We start from the raw sequence: 20,565 nt of genomic DNA on the forward strand, positions 1-20,565 counted from the left end.
GCCAAGTCTTTGAGCATGCGTATATGAGCATTCGACTAAATTTGAGAAATGAACTAATTGAATGTCGAATTGCTTGGGTGGTCACATGAGAATTATCGTCGGCCCGGAGGTACCAGGGGACGATTCGTGAGTTGTAGTTGCATAATATATCCGTCCCGGGGGTACCAGGGGGATTATTATCGTCGGCCCGGGGTACCAGGGGACGATTCATGAGTTGCCTAATATATCCGTCCCGGGGGTACCGGGGGGATTAATATCATCGACTCGGGGGTACCAGAGGACGATACTTATTATTCTAGATATGTCCGTCCCGGGGGTACCAGGGGACTATCGGTCGTCCTTATTGAAGGAATAAAACGATGTCCGGTCTTGACGGAAGAGCACCAACCGACTAGTGTGCTGAATCTATGGGTCGAATGTGATGATAAATGGACCGCATGTGGTATCATGTGCATGCAAGTTGTGTGATACTTTGCTAATTAATTGATTGGTTGATTGTTATGTCAAGTTTGTATCGCATTATGTGTGGCTTCATAGGGTAAACTTGCATATGGTTGGATTATCTACTCTGTGAGATTATATCCGTTTGATAGGACGCCCTGGGCGAATCAACGTCATAGCCGGGCTTAGGCGTTGACTTCGCTGAGATTTATTTCTCACCCCGTCGTGGGCTAACATTTTCGGGTCTCGAGTGATGGAACTCACGGATGCCAAGATTTGGCTGTTGGATTAGTCTTTTGAAGTAGATGAAGGTTTAACCTTAGTACCTTTGTTTTGAGATCCCCGATAGTAGCCCCGAAGTGTGGGGTTGTGTGTGATTGCTTGTAGCTCGTAGGGATAAAGTTCGTATGCTTTTGGTTAATGAGTGAAGAGGTCTTTTAAATGAACGACTGTTGAGTTGTCCTATTAGACTATCCCCGCTGTTTGTAATTATTTGGGAGTGTAGCACGTTCCGCATGCGTTTTAAGTACGTAGGTCGATAGCTTGCCCGGGACGCTATCATCTATGATCTGTGGCGAATTGGTAGGGATGTCGCGAGCTCGAGAGTCGGGGCGTGACATCGGGTCTATCCTCTCTTTTCTCTTTTAGTCCCTCTGTTTGGGGACCCCAGGAGTCCTTCACGCTGCATAAAATTTGCACATGCTCATCTTTTTATTTGTAAATTCCCTTTCCATTGGGCAGAATTAGATTTGGTCACGAGTTGCCGATTTTTCGTAGTCTACTTGTGTAGGGTTGGATCTATTTCGGATGTGGTCGCATTTTGCCACCTCTATATTCGGGGAGAGCAATTCGGATTTGGTATTTCTGTCATTCTAACCGTCAAGGGTGTAAATGAAGCCAATTGAGGGGTGGATTTAGCCAATTGGGCTTCAGCATGAAGAAACAACTGATCCACGCTATTCTTTTTCTCTGTTGCAAGTTATGCCATTTCATCTGGTGGATTAACTGAGCATGAAGTAACATGGAGATGCCGTTACCCTTGCTATACATTCGTGCCTGAAGTTGATCGTGAGGCGCCACCAAATCGTCTCCAAACAACAGCATTCTCAAACTCTCCTCAACCCCTGCTTTTGCCTTTCGGAAATGGCGGAAGCAGCGCTCTTCAGCCTTGCCACTGACATACTGAAAAGCCTCGCCACCGAAATTGCGAAGCCTGCAGGCTCCTTCTTTTTTCGGCAAATCAAGTTGCTCCGTGGTGCCAAGGACGAGCTTCGAAGCCTTGAGGGCACCGTCCAGGCCATCCGAGCTGTGCTTTTGGATGCCGAGAAGCAGCAATGGGACAAGCATCAGGTCAAGCTCTGGCTCAAGAGGCTCAAGGACGTGCTGTACGACGTCCAGGACTTGCTCGACGATGTCGCGACTGAAGATCTGAGGCGGGAGGTCACTCCTGGAAACAAGATGTCGAAATCGGTACGCATTTTCTTCTCTAAATCGAATCAGCTCGCACAGCGCCTCAAAGTGGCTAATAAGATTCAGGAACTTAGGAGGACACTGGATGAGATTGAAAACGATAGTAAGTTATTAAAATTAGAGCTGCATCCGGAGGAAACAATGGCCATCGGGAGAGGAAAGAAACCTGAACGTCCCTCACCTGATGCAAAAATAATCGGTAGGGAAGAGGACAAAATGAAGATCAAGCAACTCTTGTTGAGTTCCTCCTCTAACAAGAGCGTGTCATTTGTAGCCATCGTTGGTAAAGGTGGTCTTGGGAAAACCGCACTTGCACGACTAGTGTACGACGATGGGGAGGTAAAAGAACATTTTGGGCTTAAGATGTGGGTGTGTGTATCTGATGTCTTTGATGTAAATTCCCTTATCAAAGAGCTACTTAAAAAAGCAAATGTCGACTGTCAAGGCCGTCACGATGAAGACTTGCCAAGTCTTCTTCGCGAGACTCTAGGGAGGAAGAAATACTTGCTTGTTTTGGATGATTTGTGGAATGAAGATCGGCATGAATGGTTGAAGCTTGGAGATTGGCTAGAGGGTGGTCAATGGGGAAGCAAGATACTTGTAACTACTCGCAGCCACGAAGTTGCGAAGGTCACGAATGCGAGATCTGTTATCTATGATCTGCGCGGCTTATCTGAAGATGAGTCGTGGAACTTATTCAAGAAAAATGCTTTTGAAGATGGGGAAGAATCATTAGACTCGGAACAGGAGAAGATAGGTCGAGATTTAGTTAAAAAATGCGCCGGGGTTCCCCTTGCCGTTAGAACTATTGGAAGCCTTCTCTACGGCAAAAAGAAAGATGAATGGCTCTGTTACGAGGGGCGTGAACTTCTAGATATACCAGAAATTGCTGAGAAAGACGGTGGAATAATGGAAGTCCTCAAGTTCAGTTACGATCATCTCCCCTCACGCTTAAAACATTGTTTTGCATACTGCTCATTGTTTCCGAAAAATTATGTCTACGATAAAGAGATGGTGATACATCTTTGGGTGGCAGAAGGCTTTATTGAGTCACACAACGGGGAGGATAACCTTGAAGAGGTCGCAGACATGTACTTGTCAGAACTGCTGTGGAGGTCATTCCTCGATGTTGAAAGAAAAGGCAAGGATGGCAAGGTCATAGCTTTCAAGATGCATGATCTCATGCACGATCTTGCCCAAAAAGTTGCTGAAGGTGAATGCGAGATTGTTAATTTTGAAGGCAGACATAATGGTAGAGGAATTCGACATGCGTCATTTACTTCAGAATTTTTCTCGTAAGAGAAAATGATGTCTCTGCTCGATCTACACCAATTGCAGACACTAATCTTCTTGAAAGGTTGCTGGCATGTACTCAACTTGGACAGAGTTTTTTCAAGGGGTAAACATTGTCGGGTGTTGCATTTAGACTATGTAAATATTCCTCTCCTTCCTTCCTCCATTGAAAAGTTGAAGCACTTAAGGTATCTTGGTATTGTTCAAAACGAATCTCTCCATAGTTTACCGGATTCAATCACGGATTTGGTGAATTTGCAGTTCCTTAAACTCATTGGATGTAGGTACCTTAGAACATTTCCAAGAGATTTGAGGAAATTGGTCAACCTTGAATACTTGTGTATTCAAGAGTGTTGGTCGATGAGCCACCTACCATCCTTGAGTGAACTCCCTTCCTTAAGGACGTTGATTCTTCGGAACTTGCATGCGTTGGAGTCCGTTCAACGGACAAGTGACGTGGGGCAATCTAAGATCGCACGCACCTTCTTCCCATCTCTTGAGAGATTGGAACTAAAGGTATGCCGCAAGCTGAAGGGATGGTGGGGAAGTAGGGGACTATATCAAAAGCGTCACCAGTTATCCTTCCCAAAACTTCGGTCCGTGGAAATATGGCGCTGTCCCCACTTGAATTTCGTGCCACAATTCCCCAGTGTGGAGCACTTGACCATATGGGACGCGAAAATGTTGAAAATAAAGCCCGATCCAAATTGCCCGTCAGAAGCCGCAATGGGATCCACATCCACCCCTTTCTCTAAACTAAAGCGTCTATCTCTTATTGGTAGGAATGTGGATTCCCCGATGCTCAAGACTCTCTTGCGATCGGCCAATAAGCTAGAGTTCATGAGCCTCGATGGTTGCAACATAAGGAGCTTCTCTCGTGGCATGTGCCACCTTTCCTCGCTCCGGGAACTCCACGTTAAGAGTTGTGAAGGACTCGACCAGCTTGACACCCAATGGCCATTCCTTATGAGCCTATGTGTTCTTAAGATCACCGATTTGATGCAATTACCCGAGGGGATTCAACATGTCCACACTCTGCAATCTCTCGAGATTCGTGGCTGTTGGAATCGAGAGGTATGCTCGGAATGGATTGGAAATCTCTCTCTACTCGAAAAGCTTGTATTATCTAACCGTAAAAATTTAAAGCATTTGCCATCCGAGATGTGCAACCTCACATGCTTGAAGGAATTGAGAATCATTGGTTGTTCCGTTCTGAAAGAGAATCGCCATGAGGAATGGCCACGACTTGCCCACATTCCAATCATTGTTTGGCGGGATGAAGAGGATGAATCCGACTTTTAGCATAGTAGGTAGGTGAAAAGACTATCACCTATCATGTGTTCCTTTCAATTATTTACTTCTTTCATTAACTAGTTTCTCTTCACCATGTTCGCAGTGCATATTTATCGAAAGAAGAAAGCGTCTCTCCAGTCTCTAGTTCGCCATTGACGGCGTGTTCAGATCGAAATTGCTTCTGTACACCACCTTCCTCGTCATGTCGCGCGGGGAGAACACCTTCTTTGCCCCATCATCTTGCTCGTGGAACCTCCTCACTCCCTCCTTCATCTCCGTCACTGCCGCAGGAACTCCGGGATTCACCGCTTGGAAGAAACCTAGCGTCTCCGATGGGGATGCGGCCTTTGATGCCGGCTTTCGAGTCTTCGTAGCTCTACTCGCTAGACGCGGAGGCCAAATCAATGGTCGGCATTGTTCCAGACTCTCTCTCTCTCTCTCTCTCTCTCTCTCTCTCTCTCTCTCTCTCTCTCTCTACTGCAATTCAATTTCACTGTGAATGTGAGTTTGTTGGAGATGAGTTTGGATTATGAATTGAATGTTATGGAGACATTGCAATGCATGATATGAGCAGCTTCTTTATAGCCGAGACATTACAACGCATGATATGACTCATATCATATGAGCTACCGCTTGTTGCGAAAATGACATGAATGTTTAATAATGGCTGATTCTTTGGGGGGACGGGGCAGCTAGTACACAAGTTTTGCAATTTATGGAAAAGAAAATCTGTTAGGACAGAGTTGACCATCGATAGATGGCGGGATGTTTCGATGTCGTCTTAGCCCTTGGATCCATACTTGCATCATCTTAATGCGATGTCGACTCGATAGATCAATTGGGTTCCCGAATGGAAACCTATTGTTTCATAGAAAATCTGGTGTGTGTACATAGATTTTTGCCATGGGATCGATTCCGGTTATTGTCTTTGAGCGAGTTGGAGGACGGCAAGAATTTCACTTTTTATCCTCGCCGCACGGAGTGGAATTCGAAGATGAACCAAACAGAAATGTTCCCGAAAGCGCAATTTTTCTCATTGTAGATTAGTGTTGTAATTGTCATACGTAGTATTCGGTGCGGTTTCATCTAATGATAACATTTATTTCGATTTTAGAGGGGTATGTGTCAATCTTCCTCTCCCTCTATTTTGGGTTCTCTCTTTTGGCCCCGCTTTTGTTTAGAAAATGATCTTTGTTTTTGAGAGTTGTGTTGGTTCTCATAGTTTTATCAATTAAAACTATATAAGCGTCGATGATCGAACGATGAAGAAAGGGAATCCCTTTCGTGGTAGTTTTACATAGATGAACATATGGACGGACTTTTATCTTCAAATGCGGACATTAATAAGACCACATTAATAAATTTACGGGGAGTACAACTAGAAATCGGGAAGTGCAGAAGCTCCATCCGGGCTTATAGAAATGTAATGGGCGGTGTAGCTTGGAAGTGTAGTCTCCTCGTAGATTGGAGGCGTTGTCTAACGATGTTATTTCCTTGATGGGTCCATACAGCCATGAAAATCGCCGAAGGGTGTCGTTGAAGAAGCACGCTATTGACACTCTTGGGTCTCTCTTGTTTGCCGTGAGTCGGTGCTCAACACTCTTAAACCGGTCATTTGTTATGAGCCGCAAATGCCGCAATTATTGGAACGTTCTCGGTCTGTCAATTCTCGTGTCAGAAATGAAGGAACGTAGTTTCTACGTACTACTATGATTGCAATCTTAATGTTTATAAATACCAAAACTGCAGAATATCTAGAATCCACATTGACCACTGCGGCGGAAAAAACATTGTTTTCAACATACATCTGTCTCATTTAGACAATTTCGAACCCGCCAAAGCGAGGGTCGCACGATCTAAACTAAGTTGAATCAAGTTTGGATTAGTCAGATAGCTATGTTAGAATACTTGATGCACAAGCCATTTCGGAAAGGCAAACACAGGATTCGTTTTACCAAAGAAAAGTACAAATTGTCATGTCAATTAACTTCCCGAACTCTGAAGAGCTCTTCAACTAACTTAGCATATGAGAGAGTACAGTAATAAAGGCGAGAAGATGATCCCAGTGTGTCGGCCAATCATACCATGGTTCCGGAAAAGTTCGGAGATGAACAATGATATCCGGCTAAAGCTACTTACCCGCAAAAGATCTCCATTTATCGCTAGCGCTCCAGGAATTGGAGGAACGTCGATCCACCGGTTGTGAGGAAGTCATTGCAAAAGATCTCCATCCATGACATGCTTTGAACTAGAGCTATTGCGATGCATCAGAGAACCGAACTAGAGCTGCCTTTCAAAGTATGGTAGGACAGACTCCTAGAGAATCCAACAAAGGGTATTGGTATTGGTACTTTGTATCAACTCGGGTGCACAAGTTTTGGTATCGCTAACGCTAGAACGCGAATAAAGTGAATCGTCGAGGAACATCCTTTTTTCTACCCAAAAGAAGAAAAGAATGAAAACATCTAAAGTTCCCGTTGGTGAAAATGATCAATCATTGAGGATCATCTTACCGATTTGTCTCATTCATAGTGGCTAGATTCAAGAGTGTACGTGCTATGATGGGTAGATACAATATAAGCGAGAAACTTTGTACACATTCGGCCATAGTAATCGCCTCGACTTACGAAACAAAGAACTGAGCACTGTCATTTCGTGAGTATTCAATACCTATTCCAGGGAAGAATTATCAAAAAAGTTCTAAACCTATTGCGAATGCGTTGTTCAATCTAATTTTTTTTTTAAAAAAAAATTGAGTCATAAACCTTTTGTAATTGTGCCAATTTAATCCATTGGTGAACTTTAGCCGAGTGCATGTTGCTGTTGTATGTGACTCTCTTCGTAAGATCCGTAGTGTGAAAAATCCTCTTTTGGCCTCCATCTCTTGCTCGACGAATCTGCGCGACCTGTTGATCGCCTCCTCCAAGAGGCTCTTGGGCATGGTTGATCACCCGGAGGAAACCCCGTTTTTCCAATGCTTGCGCAATATTCACAAGATTAGTAGGGACGGAAAACGTGTTTCAATGGGGATTATTGCGTGATAAATGGTAGGATACATTTCGAAGGTTACGTCACGTGTCTAAATCTTGTGCATCCTCATTTTCATACAAACAAACAAGATTAATGGAACTATGGGACATGTAAGGAGCTCATAAATGTTTGCTTAGCTATTGAAACATTGTATTTAAATATAATGAAGCATGATCGAGTACAAAACGAGATCAATTAGTTATTTAAATAAACCTATTGAAAACCGTAAGTAATAAATGAAGTTTCTGACAAGAGAAAATCTAAATTTATTTCATTCATTACTTACTCCGGAGTTCTTTTTCCACCCAAAAACCAGAATAGCTCATGAATTAATAACTAACAATCCAAAGTAAAAAAATCATGTACAGCCCCATTTTGGATATCATGACTTCGAAATAAGTACAAAATCTTCGTGAAAAATCCAACCGAAAAATTAGATTAAAATCATTGCAATGTTGCAATACTCTTATTTTATGCAGTTTACACAAAACACCGAATCACAAGAATATGTGCGCCAACATGTTTGAAGCTATTTAGAGATGCATTGCTTACAAATTTTCAATATATTTTCGTCCGTGTCAATATAAAAAATATATAGTTTTGTTAAACTTGTGTACTTCTTTCCAAAATTCCAACTAAATTATAAACAAAACTATGTATAAACCCGCGCAAAGAACAAGAGTTAAACTAGTAGTTTAGTATTCATAACACCTCAAAATTAATTGTTAAGTATCTAATTTTATTGCTGGTAAATTCAGTGTTCAAATCACATTCGTCGCCAAGTTGCATCCGCCATCCCTATGCATGAATGGAAACTTAACGGGTACACATCGGGCTGTGTGATTCACACATTCGCATGAAGATTAATAAAGGATACCACATTTTTGTGTTTTGATATTCTTGAAGGAAAGTCAAGTGTAAATTTATCTTGCGAAAAATATTATTATTTGAAAATAATATTTAAAAATGATCGATCGTATCGCTTATAAAGATTGATAGATAAAAATTATTTAAGTTATTCACGAAAATATTTAGTCATAATTATTGTCAATAATGAAAATATTTTTTATTGATAGATTGTTTCAGGTGATGCAATTAATTAGTTTTAAGAAAATATTTTGCAATCATTTATTTTCTACGAAATAAATGGAGAGACCAAATAAATGAAGATTAATTTGTTTCTTTCGTAAAAAATGAATTTTTTATAAAATATTTTTCAAAAAATAATCTCTTATATCCTTTAAAGTAGTTAATCAATAGAAAATATTTTGATTATCACCAATAATTTATGTCTAAATATATTCATGGACGATGAAAATATTTTTCGTTCATTTATTTTTACAAGAAATATTAGAAATAACTTTTAGGAAAGTATTTTTTGACTCTCTTTTTTCGTGAAATGGAGCCTCAAATCACAAAATTGGATAAAGACCTTGGTTCTCGGTGCCTTTGGGTTGGACTGGAGTCACTAGATTGACCAAAATAATTTTTTGTTTCTCTTGTGTTGAAACCCTAACTAATATCGACACGGACATGTGATACAACACGACACAAAACACTAACACATCATTTCTCAAAAAATAAAGAATTTCGACATGTTGGGACATGTTGTATATTAAATACATTTTTATATATACGTGATAAATTATCATGTGTATATTAAAATATTAGCAGTGATGTTTCTTCTTCTTCTTCTTCTTCTTCTTCTTCTTCTTCTTCTTCTGCTTCTTCTTCTTCTTCTTCTTCTTCTTCTTCTTCCGTAGGGATGCACAATTAGGTATTTTTTTTTGGCTGACTTGGTATATTAATTTTGTGGTGATTGGGTATATGACTTAAGTATATACAAATTTGATAAATTCATATTATAATTTATTGAAAATATTTAAAATTGACCCGTGCATGTCGAAATAGCACGTCGAGATGTTGGACTTGCATGTTATTGGCATTTTTAGAGTACTCACCACGTGTCAGTCCTATGTCGAAGAGTATCGGGCACGGCACGACAAGACACAACACGAAAGCCCCCGGAGAGTATCGGTGCTTCCTAGTTGGAACCTCGTTGGTCGACAATTAAAGGAGAAAATGTCATCATCTGTGGCATTAGCTCCTGTCTCCGTTGTAAATGCTCGGACTACTTTAATATTTTTTTACTAGTAAATCCGAGGAAAAAGGAGAGACTAAAGGGGAAAACAATTTTGGACAAGACTCAAGAGGAGACAGAGGAAGAAACTCCTCGGTATGGTGGAAGGATCTCTCCATAAGTTCTCTTCATCTTCCCTCTCTTTAGGGAAGAAAAAAATTTAGAGGGAACTTAAAGGCTTCAACAAGTGAAGGTAGACACCTGGTCAATTTCAGCTAACGACTGCTGGGTAGGCATATATAGTATTCTCCCACGCGTGGAGTCACAAAGGGAAAAGCTTCGACTTCCTATTAGGTGGACCCGTGCTTTACACAATGTCCAAATAACCGACTTGTTCATCTAGTACCACTGGTTACTTAGACATTGTGTGAAGAGTGTCGGTGTTTCCTAATTGCAACCTCGATGGTAAGCAATTAAAGGGAAAACGTCATCCAATAACATCGGTTCCTATCTCCGTTATCAGTTCTTTGAATAATTCAATATTATTTTACTAGTAAATCCAAGGACAAAGGAGAGATTAAAGGGGAAAACGGTTCATAAAGAACGTTTTCAAGCAAAATCCAATTAATCCTATGGGAGAATTTTCTCTTTCCGAATTGAAATAATCTTATTCCTAATTCGTCTTTTTGCCATGTTTGTTAAGAAAAAAATTGACTTGCTCTTTGACTGCCGATATCTCCCTAGTTTTAAACTTTGATTGATCCGAATATCGTTATGTCGGGAAATAGGGCCTAAAAAACTTATAAGAATAATAAATGTTTTCATTGTCATCTATAGATTTTTCGGTCATCTTACATTGTTCGCGCATTTCTTGATAAGGTTTATTTACTTATTGGTCCTTCCACAGATGCGATAGTATTCATGGAACCGTAGTCTCATTAATTAGGGGTGTACATGGTCCAGGCCGGTCCAATCCTAGTTTAGTCCCAGTGGGACCGCAAACACCAGCTATTAAAAGAAATCTAACTCTTAGATCTATACTAATAACTTCAAATCTCAACCATCCAACCTAATAAAATATATAGATGAGTATTTATAATCCTAAAATAATGAAATGGGCTAAATTAGGAAGAAAAACATTTAAAACAACAAAAACAGGATTATGCTTCTGCATCATTCTCCTCAAGTTGAAAAGAATCAAGTTCAAAGTGGGATTATACTTATATTTCACTGAATCCAAGTGCAAACAAAACAATGGATTTGCATAATATAGTTAAGACAAAACACAGATTAAGTCAAGACAAAGCATGATTAAAGACCGCATATCGACAAAAGGCGAGAGGAGCGACAAAGCGGACAAGCAAGAAGCGGTATTGTGAAAGGAGCGAGCGGGGAGGCGAAGGCAAGAGAAGCGAGCGTCGAGCAGAGCTACATTGGAAATGTGAGAGGAGAGAAGTGAGTGTCAAGCCAAAGATAGAAAATTTAGGTTATCTAATTCTTCATTCTTCAAAAATTTCTAATTTTGTTTCTAATTGTACATATTATATATATTCTAAGTAGTCCGATCCGAGTGGTCCGAGTCGGTCCCATCCACCATGGAAGCGGGACCGGACCACCCAATCACCAGTCCCATTTATTAAGATTGAGGATCGGACCGCCCCCTCAAAGACCGGACCAACTCGATCTATCGGGTCCGGTTCGATTTGCTCATTCCTATCATTAATGTTTTATACATGATTTGTCGGCCATTTCTTAAGTTGAGAATAACAAGATATCGAAAACAGAAATATTGATTGTGGTGTCTATTTTGATAGGCTAATAAGTGATGCATGAACCTATTTATAGGTTCTATGGGATGACTATTATGGTAATAATACCAATTGTAATCAATCGGAGACATGCATAATCCCGATAGATGTGGAGAATCAAGTAAATATCATAATATCACTAATATCTTATTTGGCAAGTAGCTTAATTTTTTTTTTTTTATCTTTTTCTGGATTGTGGCAAGTGGCTTAATTGCATACCCAAGTTATGGAATCTCATTTAATGCTTTGTTTCTGCGCTTTCATTTTCTTCAAATTTTGATTCCTTTCCTTGTTTGAGTTCAGCGGTCTTGAGTAACAATATAAAATTACCACCTAGCATAGAAAATCTAGTGCATACAAATAGACAGTACAAGAGAGAAAGAGCTCACGGAAAAACAAGCAAGATGGAGAAATTCAATGGAAAGTGGGTGTGCATGATCTTCGTGTTTTGTTCTAGCTTTAGACTTGACTTGTCGTCCAGTGATTGGGGCAAGAATGCTTGTTGCTGCAAACCAAGTGAGAGATGAAGGGACAACTTTCCATCATCGCATGTTGGAGGAGGAACATCGTTGTTGGGGGCAGGAAAATATGCGACCCCTATCAGATTTCAAGTGTCGAGTCCACCGTCATTGAGAATTGTTGAGGATGTAATCCCTTAAGTCCTTTAAGTGTGAATGAGAAGTGTGGGAGTCCCACATAGGATAAGAGATAGATGGGAGATGGGTTTATATATTAGAACTTTGCAAATGGGTTTGGGCCCCAAGGGGCACCCTACTTTTGTGGAAGGGAGAGGACCTACGCAAAGATAGGTTGGCCCAGGTGCGCGCCATCGCCGTTGTCCGCTTGCCGGCTCGGCTCGGTTCAGGGCCGGGCCCGGGGTCGGGGCTTCTTATATTCCATTTTTTATATTTTATTTTTTGCTCATCAGTCTTTTATTTTTTGCCGAACGGACACATAGCCGAACGGAATTGTCTAGAAATTTCTGGACATTCGTCCACGAACGAACAGTTGCAATTGTTCGAAAGGAAAAAAAATTCGTTAAAGAATAACGGACAAACGCAATTGTTCGAAAAGAGTCGGTTATGTAAACTACCGCCCGAATTCAAGCTTCGTGACTCTTCATGGCTTTTTGTTCTTCCAAAATAAATAGTCCTCGAATAGGCCATTTTGGGACACGTTTTCTTTTTCCTGAGCATACATTTTCAGTTTCTTCAAGAACTTGCATACCTGTTTTTCCCTCATACATTCCGTACGATAATCCTACAAAGTTACGTTTCATTGGAGTCCTTTGAAGAAGTACCGCTTCGGAGGAACGCGATTCGTTCTATCCTAGGAGACAATTGTCCAACGTCCTCGGGTACAAAATTGAGGGGACAAATTTGTCTTAAGGACACAATAACATTCGTTGGGCTCGGATCAATCTTCTGCGTTCTCGTTTTACATTGGCTAAAGGTTAGTCTTTCAATCTTATTTCTATTTATACGAACTTAGACTACAACAATCTTAAGACAAATTTTCTGTATTGGACTTCTTGTTTTTGCGCTTAGTTCATATAATTTTTTGTTGTGAACAATCTGTTCTTCGTTCGTTCAGTGGTGTATCAAGTTTTTGTTATGATGTTCGAATGATCATTCTCGAACTTCATTCGTAATGTTTATAAGAGTTGTTTTTCGAGATAAATGTATTTTGCTTTTCGTGAACATTGTGAGTATTCTATGTGGTTGTACATTTCGTATACTACTTACAATTTGAAGAAAGTGTTCTGTTGGACTTTTGTGTTGAATACAACTTTCGTATAGTTGTCTTTCCCGAATTGTTGTCGCTCACATACTCACGTGTTGTCTGATATAATTTGTCATCGACGTTTTCTTTGTAAGTTTTCTTTGTTACGTCGTTCATTAGTATGTTTTATTTTATTTTTTAAAGAAATGGCTTCGACTTCGACTCCGATTACTCCTATTCCAAACCATGGAGAAAAGCCGGAAAAGTTCAACGGGTCTGATTTCAAGAGATGGCAACAAAAGATGTTATTCTATCTCACAACCTTGAACTTGGCAAGATTCCTCAATGAGGATGGTCCTAAATTGGACGTTGGAGAGACAAATAAAGAAAAGGTTGCTGCTGTGGATGCATGGAAGCATTCTGACTTCCTGTGTCGCAATTATGTTCTCAACGGTCTAGATAATACTCTCTATAACGTCTATAGTCCGCTGAAAATGGCTAAGGAGTTATGGGATAGTCTGGACAAGAAATACAAAACCGAAGATGCCGGATTGAAGAAATTCATTGTCGGCAAATTTCTAGACTTCAAGATGGTCGATTCAAAGACCATCTTAAGTCAAGTTCAAGAACTTCAAGTGATTATGCATGATATTCATGCTGAACGAATGACTCTAAGTGAATCATTTCAGGTGGTTGTTTTTATTGAAAAATTGCCACCTTCTTGGAGAGATTTTAAGAATTATCTCAAACACAAGAGAAAGGAGTTGTCACTTGAAGACTTGATTGTTCGGTAGAGGATAGAGGAAGATAATAGATCTTCCGAGAAGAAAGTTGGCAGAAATCCGGAGGTCTCAAGGGCCAATGTTGTTGAAGAAAGATCGAAACCCAACAAGAAGAGGAAAATGCCTAGTAAGTCCGGAGAGGGATTCACCCAAGGTCCGAAGTAGTTCGTTGGCAAATGCTTTAATCGTGGAAAGTCCGGATATCGAGCCAAAGACTGCGGAAGCAAGAAAAGGCAGAAAACTCAGGCAAATGTGGTGGAAGAGATTTCCAATGGTGTTGATGATATTAATCTGACTACTATGATATCCGAGTGTAATATTGTGGGAAACCCCAAGGAGTGGTGGATTGATACTAGAGCATCTCGTCATATCTGTGCAAACATATCGATGTTCTCGTCCTATACAACTATGGGGGATGATGAAAAACTCTATATGGGTAATTCATCAACCTCCAAAGTTGAAGGTGTTGGAAAGATTGCTCCGAAGATGACATTTGGGAAAAGCGTGACACTGAACAATGTTCTTCATGTGCCGGATGTTCGCAAGAATTTAGTATCTGGATCTCTCCTTAGCAAGAATGGCTTCAAGTTGGTGTTTGTATCTGACAAGTTTGTACTCTCCAAAAATGAGATGTATGTAGGAAAGGGTTATCTGAGTGATGGTTTGTTCAAGTTGAATGTAATGATTGTTATAACCAAAGATGCTACAAATAAAGTTGCTTCTACTTATGTGCTTGAGTCTTCTAATATATGACATGCAAGACTAGGACATGTTAACTATAAGTCAATAAAGAAATTAATGAGTATGGGACTATTGCCGGAGTTTGACTGTCCAAATGAAAAGTGCCAAGTGTGTGTTGAATCTAAGTTTTCTAAGCCTCCTTTTCATTCTGTAGATAATAGAGTTACTGAACCTTTAGATTTAATACACATAGACATTTGTGATCTGAAAGCAATACCTTCTAGAGGTGGTAAGAAGTACTTTATCACATTTATAGATGACTGCTCGAGGTATTACTATATCTATTTACTTAACAGTAAAGATGAAGATGTGAATGCTTTTAGGACTTATAAGTGTGAGGTTGAAAATCAGTTAAATAAGAAAATAAAAATAATAAGAAGTGATAGAGGAGGTGAATATGAATTTCCTTTTGAGGAAATTTGTTCTGAATTTGATATCGTTCACCAAATTACCACCCCTTATATACCGCAATCGAATGGTGTGACGGAAAGGAAAAATCGATCCCTAAAGGAAACAATGAATGCATTGTTGAACAGGTTACGGTTTCTTGTAGAATCTGTGGGGGAAGCTGTCTTGACAGCAAACTTTATTTTAAATAGAGTACCCACAAAAGGACACAACAAACTCCATATGAGAAATGGAAAGACAGAATGCCTAACTTGAATTATCTCAAAGTGTGGGGGTCTTTGGCTAAGGTTGCGGTTCTTAAGCCTAAAAAGGTTAAGATAGGACCAAAGACTGTTGATCGTGTTTTTATCGGATATGCTCAGATAGCAATGCATATCGTTTTCTTGTTCATAAGTCAGAGATCCCATATATACATGTTAATACGATCATTGAATCAAGGGACGCTTCGTTCTTTGAAAATGTATTCCCGTATAACATAGTATATGAGCCAATTGATAATAATAAGAGGCCTCGAGATACTATATCTAGAAGTGATCCAATGGAGGATGAACCTAGACGTAGTAAAAGACAAAGGACTTCCACGTCTTTTGGACCTGATTTTTTAACGTATCTCTTAGAGAATGAGCCTCGGACATTCAAAGAAGCTGTGACATCGCCAGAAGCACCGCTTTGGAAAGAAGCTATCAATAGTGAAGTTGAATCCATCTTGTCAAACCATACATGAGAATTGGTTGACCTTCCTCTCGTAATAAGCCACTACAATGTAAGTGGATATTTAAGAGGAAAACGAAGGCAGATGGTGCTATTGATAAGTATAAGGCTAGGCTTGTAGTAAAAGGTTACGCACAACGTGAAAGTCTTGATTATTTTGACACTTATTCACCTGTCACGAGAATTACATCTATACGGATGTTAATTGTCATAAAAGCGATGTATAGACTTGAAATCCATCAAATGGATGTTAAAACTGTTTTTTTAAATGGGGATCTAGAAGAAGAAATATATTTGGAACAACTTGAAGGATTTATTGTTCCAGGACAAGAGAAGAAAGTATTTCAACTTATTAAGTCACTTTATGACTTAAAACAATCACCAAAACAATGGCATGCTAAATTTGACCAAGTCATGTTGTCAAATGATTTCAAAATTAATGAGTAAGATAAATATGTATATGTTAAGCAAACTCAGAATAGCTTTGCCATTTTATGTTTATATGTAGATGACATGCTTATAATGGGCAGTGATAGTAAGGTTGTCAAGGAGATCAAATGCTTGCTCACAAGTAAGTTTGATATGAAAGATATGGGGATCGCAGATGTCATTTTAGGAATTAAAATTCGTAAAACATCTAAAGGACTATCTCTATCTCAATCCCATTACATTGAGAAGATTCTTGAAAAAAGCAAGAATCTAGGCATATCACCCGTAAGTACACCAATAAATGTTAATTTGCATCTTTCAAAGAATACTGGTGTAAGTAAAGCTCAAAATGAGTATGCTAGTATAATAGGCGGTTTAATGTATGTCATGAACTGCACTAGACCGAATATCGCTTGTGCGGTAAGCAAGCTAAGCCGATTTACAATTAGTCCAAATGAAAATCATTGGAAAGCTATGAAGCGTGTATTGGGCTACTTGAAGCATACTCAAAATTATACTTTGCATTATATAGAATATCCAGCGGTACTTGAGGGATATTGTGATGCAAATTGGATAATCGGCACTAAAGACACAAAATCGACAAGTGGATATGTATTCACACTTGGTGGGGGAGCATTGTCTTGGAAATCATCCAAACAAACTTGCATAGCAAGATTTACAATGGAATCATAGTTTATTGCTTTGGATAAGGCTGGTGAAGAAGTAGAGTGGCCTCGAAACTTCTTGGAAGATATTCCAAATTGACCCAAACCAGTGCCCAATGTATGTGTACACCGTGACAGTCAAGCGGCAATAGGAAGGGCAAGGAATGTCATGTATAACGGTAAGTCTTGACACATACGTCGAAGACATAACACGATAAGATAACTTCTTTCTAGTGGAATTATCACCATTGACTATGTGAAGTCAAAAGATAATATTGCGGATCCATTGACAAAAGGCATAACTAGAGAGATAGTTGCGAAAACATCAAGGGGAATGGGTTTAAGGCCTATAAACAAATCATCATAGCGGAAACCCTACCTAGTTGATTGGAGATCCCAAGATCTAGGTTCAAAGGGACAACTAAGTTATGAAGATAGTGTAAAGTACTGTCAAATTTTTACTCATTCCTGGATAGAGACAGTACTAATACATGAAGGTTAAGCAAAAGCTTTTAATGATTATGAATTGAGTATATGATATACTATATATTCAGAAATCACCTATGTGAGTGTCAAGTGAGGGCCGCTTCTATGAGAATTGAAAAGGCCGAATTCTCTATAACACTCATGAAACCAGGCGGTGTTCATGGCCAAAACGAACACAACAGTGAGAACTAACCTTGTTCGAGAGAGAGTTATGTGATTTCTATTGTCTAGGCTTACACCAAAAGTCGACAGTTCAAAAACATCAAGTCTACTAATTGACCGAGTAAGTCCGATAGGTCTCACTAGGGAAAGTTCAAAGTCTCAGACTACTTATCCCGATGTAACGATTTCTCATGGAATAATTGCACATTGCATTTCATGCATATACGAAGAGTCATGATGTCCGAACATCTCATTCATATGGGGGATTGTTGGGGATGTTATCCCTTAAGTCCTTTAAGTGTGAATGAGAAGTGTGGGAGTCCCACATAGGATAAGAGATAGATAAGAGATGGGTTTATATATTGGAACTTTGCAAATGGGTTTGAGCCCCAAGGGGCACCCCACTTTTGTGGAAGGGAGAGGACCTACGTAAAGCTAGGTTGGCTCGTGCGTGCGCATCGTCGCCGCAGCCCGCCGGCCAGCTCGGTTCGAGTCGGGGCTTCTTATATTCCATTTTTTATATTTTATTTTTTGCCCATCAGTCTTTTATTTTTTACCGAACAAGCACATAGCCGAACGTAATTGTCTAGAAATTTCCGGACATTCGTCCATGAACGAACAGTTGCAATTGTTCGAAAGGAAAAAAAAATTCGTTAAAGAATAACGAACAAACGCAATTGTTCGAAAAGAGTCGGTTATGTAAACTACCGCCCGAATTCAAGCTTCGTGACTCTTCGTGGCTTTTCGTTCTTCCAAAATAAATAGTCCTCGCATAGGCCATTTCGGGACACGTTTTCTTTTTCCCGAGCATACATTTTCGGTTTCTTCCAGAACTTGCATACCTGTTTTTCCCTCATACATTTAGTGCGATAATCCTACAAAGTTACGTTCGTTGGAGTCCTTTGAAGAAGTACCGCTTCGGAGGAACGCGATCCATTCTATCCCGGGAGACAATTGTCCAACGTCCTCGGGTACGAAATTGAGGGGACAAATTTGTCTTAAGGACACAACGACATTCGTTGGGCTCGGATCAATCTTCTGCGTTTTCGTTTTACATTGGCTAAAGGTTAGGCTTTCAATCTTATTTCTGTTTATACGAACTTAGACTACAACAAGAATCCCCAATGAATAACTTGTATCTTTGTTAATGATGTATGCGGAAAGCATAAATAAATTATGCGGTGTTTGATGGTGCTTTAGTTTTTCTCCTTTGGCGAATGTAGTTCTATCCCTTTTGAGACGGAGGATATATGATTGGCTATCGCGATAATTAGTGATTAATTTTTCCCGACAGTCTGACACTGTATGTCGATGACTGTTTGCCTATTGATTAGACGAGAAAAGCTTTCCGATCTCGGCCCACCGAGAAAATATTGTATATGCCGGCCCCTCCACGATCATGCATGGCTCTATGACCATTGCTCTCTCTCTCTCTCCAATTATACGGCACTCTCTCTCCTCTCTTTTGTGCGTCTTTAAGAAAAAGAATGAAGCCACTCTCTCTGTTTTTTTTTTTTTTTGCAAGTTACTTTCCCTCTCTCGCCCCCAAGAGCCTCACTAGTCGCATCTCGAGCTGGCTCTGCCTCCATTGTCACAAGGAGTATTAGAATCGAACCGAAACCCGAATTGAACCGAACTAGAAGTTCGTGCATTTTCGGGGTGCATTTATTTTACGAAAAATGAGTGATTTGAAAAATATTTTATAAAAAGTAATCAATTATATCTCTTACAAAAATAAACAAATAAAATTTTTTATCATTGTCTACGAAAATAGTCGGACACGTAATGTTATCGATGGCGAAAATATTTTCGAAATGCGAAACAAACGCATCCTCAATTCAGTTAGATTTTCGGTTCGGTTAATAATCAAAGAATTCGGATAATTTAACAGATCGGTTCGGTTCGGATAACGGATTTTAATTTGTCTCTCTCTTCCTTTCGTGCATGCTCACTCTCCTCTCTCACTGTTCACTTCTCATCGGAGCCGTGGGCGGCTCCCCTTCCTCTTCTCTCTCTCTTTTCATCTTTGTGTTCTCTCTCACCGGATGAGAGCAGTGGACGGCTTCTCTCTCCCCCTTTTCATCGTCGTGTCTCTCTCATCTTCTACCCAATCCTTTCTGTTTTGATCACATCTCGTGACAAAACAAACCTCCACACTTTCAATCCGTGGATATTCCGTTGAATGGTGGAAGAAGAGATCAGCTTCAGCCATGGATGAGTTCCGACCAAATCCAATCCCTTAGCAGTAGATGTGGAAGTGAGGCACCAAACGAAGGAGACGACCAAGCTGGAGAGATACGATGCCGGCGAATCCCGTGGCAATGACAGAACGAAGCACCGAGGTTGGGCTCCCGGTGGCCGACAAAGGAAAGGCTCGCTTTCATCTTAACCATCATTAACATTCTTTGGAGAAATCAAATCAACATACGCACAACAAAGCACTAGAGATCTCAAACAAAAGAAAAGAAAGAACAAAATAAAAATAAAAATCGGAAAATCAAACTGAAAACTGAACCAAATCAAATTGAGTTTTTAGTTCAGCTTGGTTCGAGACGAGTTTTGATTCACTTCAAGCATATAAAATTAAAATGAACTGAACCATTGACATCCTAGTTGTCGCCTAAAAAAGCCACTCCCTCTTTGTCGCTCCCAAGAGCCCCCGCCGATGGCCCTCGCAGGCCTAGATCCGATGCCTCCACTACGTCACCTTCGGGAGCCACTCCTCTACTTCGCGCTATCAAGAGCCCTCGCCGACGTGCGCTACCCAAGTTGCGTGTGCCATGGAATGCGTGAATGGAACCTTGGCCAGTACACGTCGACGTGTGTAATCTATGCATACCCACATGGATAAAGGATTTCAATTCCTTGTGTTATGATCTTCTTAAAGAAAAGAAATAAGGGTGAGTTTATTTAAATAATTTCAAATATATATTCTGAAAATAATCACTCGTGTCTCTTACAAAGATAAATTAATAAAAAAATTCATCATTTAAATATATTTAGCCATAAATTGTTATCAATAATGAAAATTTTTTGGGTGACTG

At 40.0% G+C, this 20,565-nt stretch overlaps 1 protein-coding gene and 1 pseudogene across 1 annotated transcript; one reads left to right on the forward strand and one right to left on the reverse strand.

The window, feature by feature from the left end:
- The window catches only part of LOC115734061, a 227,610-nt pseudogene extending 222,283 nt beyond the window's left edge, over nucleotides 1-5,327 (reverse strand).
- LOC125314686 (putative disease resistance protein RGA3) lies at nucleotides 1,585-3,210 on the forward strand. Its single transcript, XM_048277563.1, has one exon. The coding sequence runs from the start codon at nucleotides 1,585-1,587 to the stop codon at nucleotides 3,208-3,210; it is 1,626 nt and encodes a 541-aa protein (XP_048133520.1).
- Nucleotides 5,328-20,565: the final 15,238 nt, after the last annotated feature.

Source organism: Rhodamnia argentea, chromosome 1 (assembly GCF_020921035.1).
Source record: "Rhodamnia argentea isolate NSW1041297 chromosome 1, ASM2092103v1, whole genome shotgun sequence".
In the NCBI taxonomy this organism is placed as follows: domain Eukaryota; kingdom Viridiplantae; phylum Streptophyta; class Magnoliopsida; order Myrtales; family Myrtaceae; genus Rhodamnia; species Rhodamnia argentea.

Excerpts from the sequence above, each read along its gene's own strand:
- LOC125314686 (XM_048277563.1), top strand. The coding sequence starts at position 1,585 with ATGGCGGAAGCAGCGCTCTTCAGCCTTGCCACTGACATACTGAAAAGC.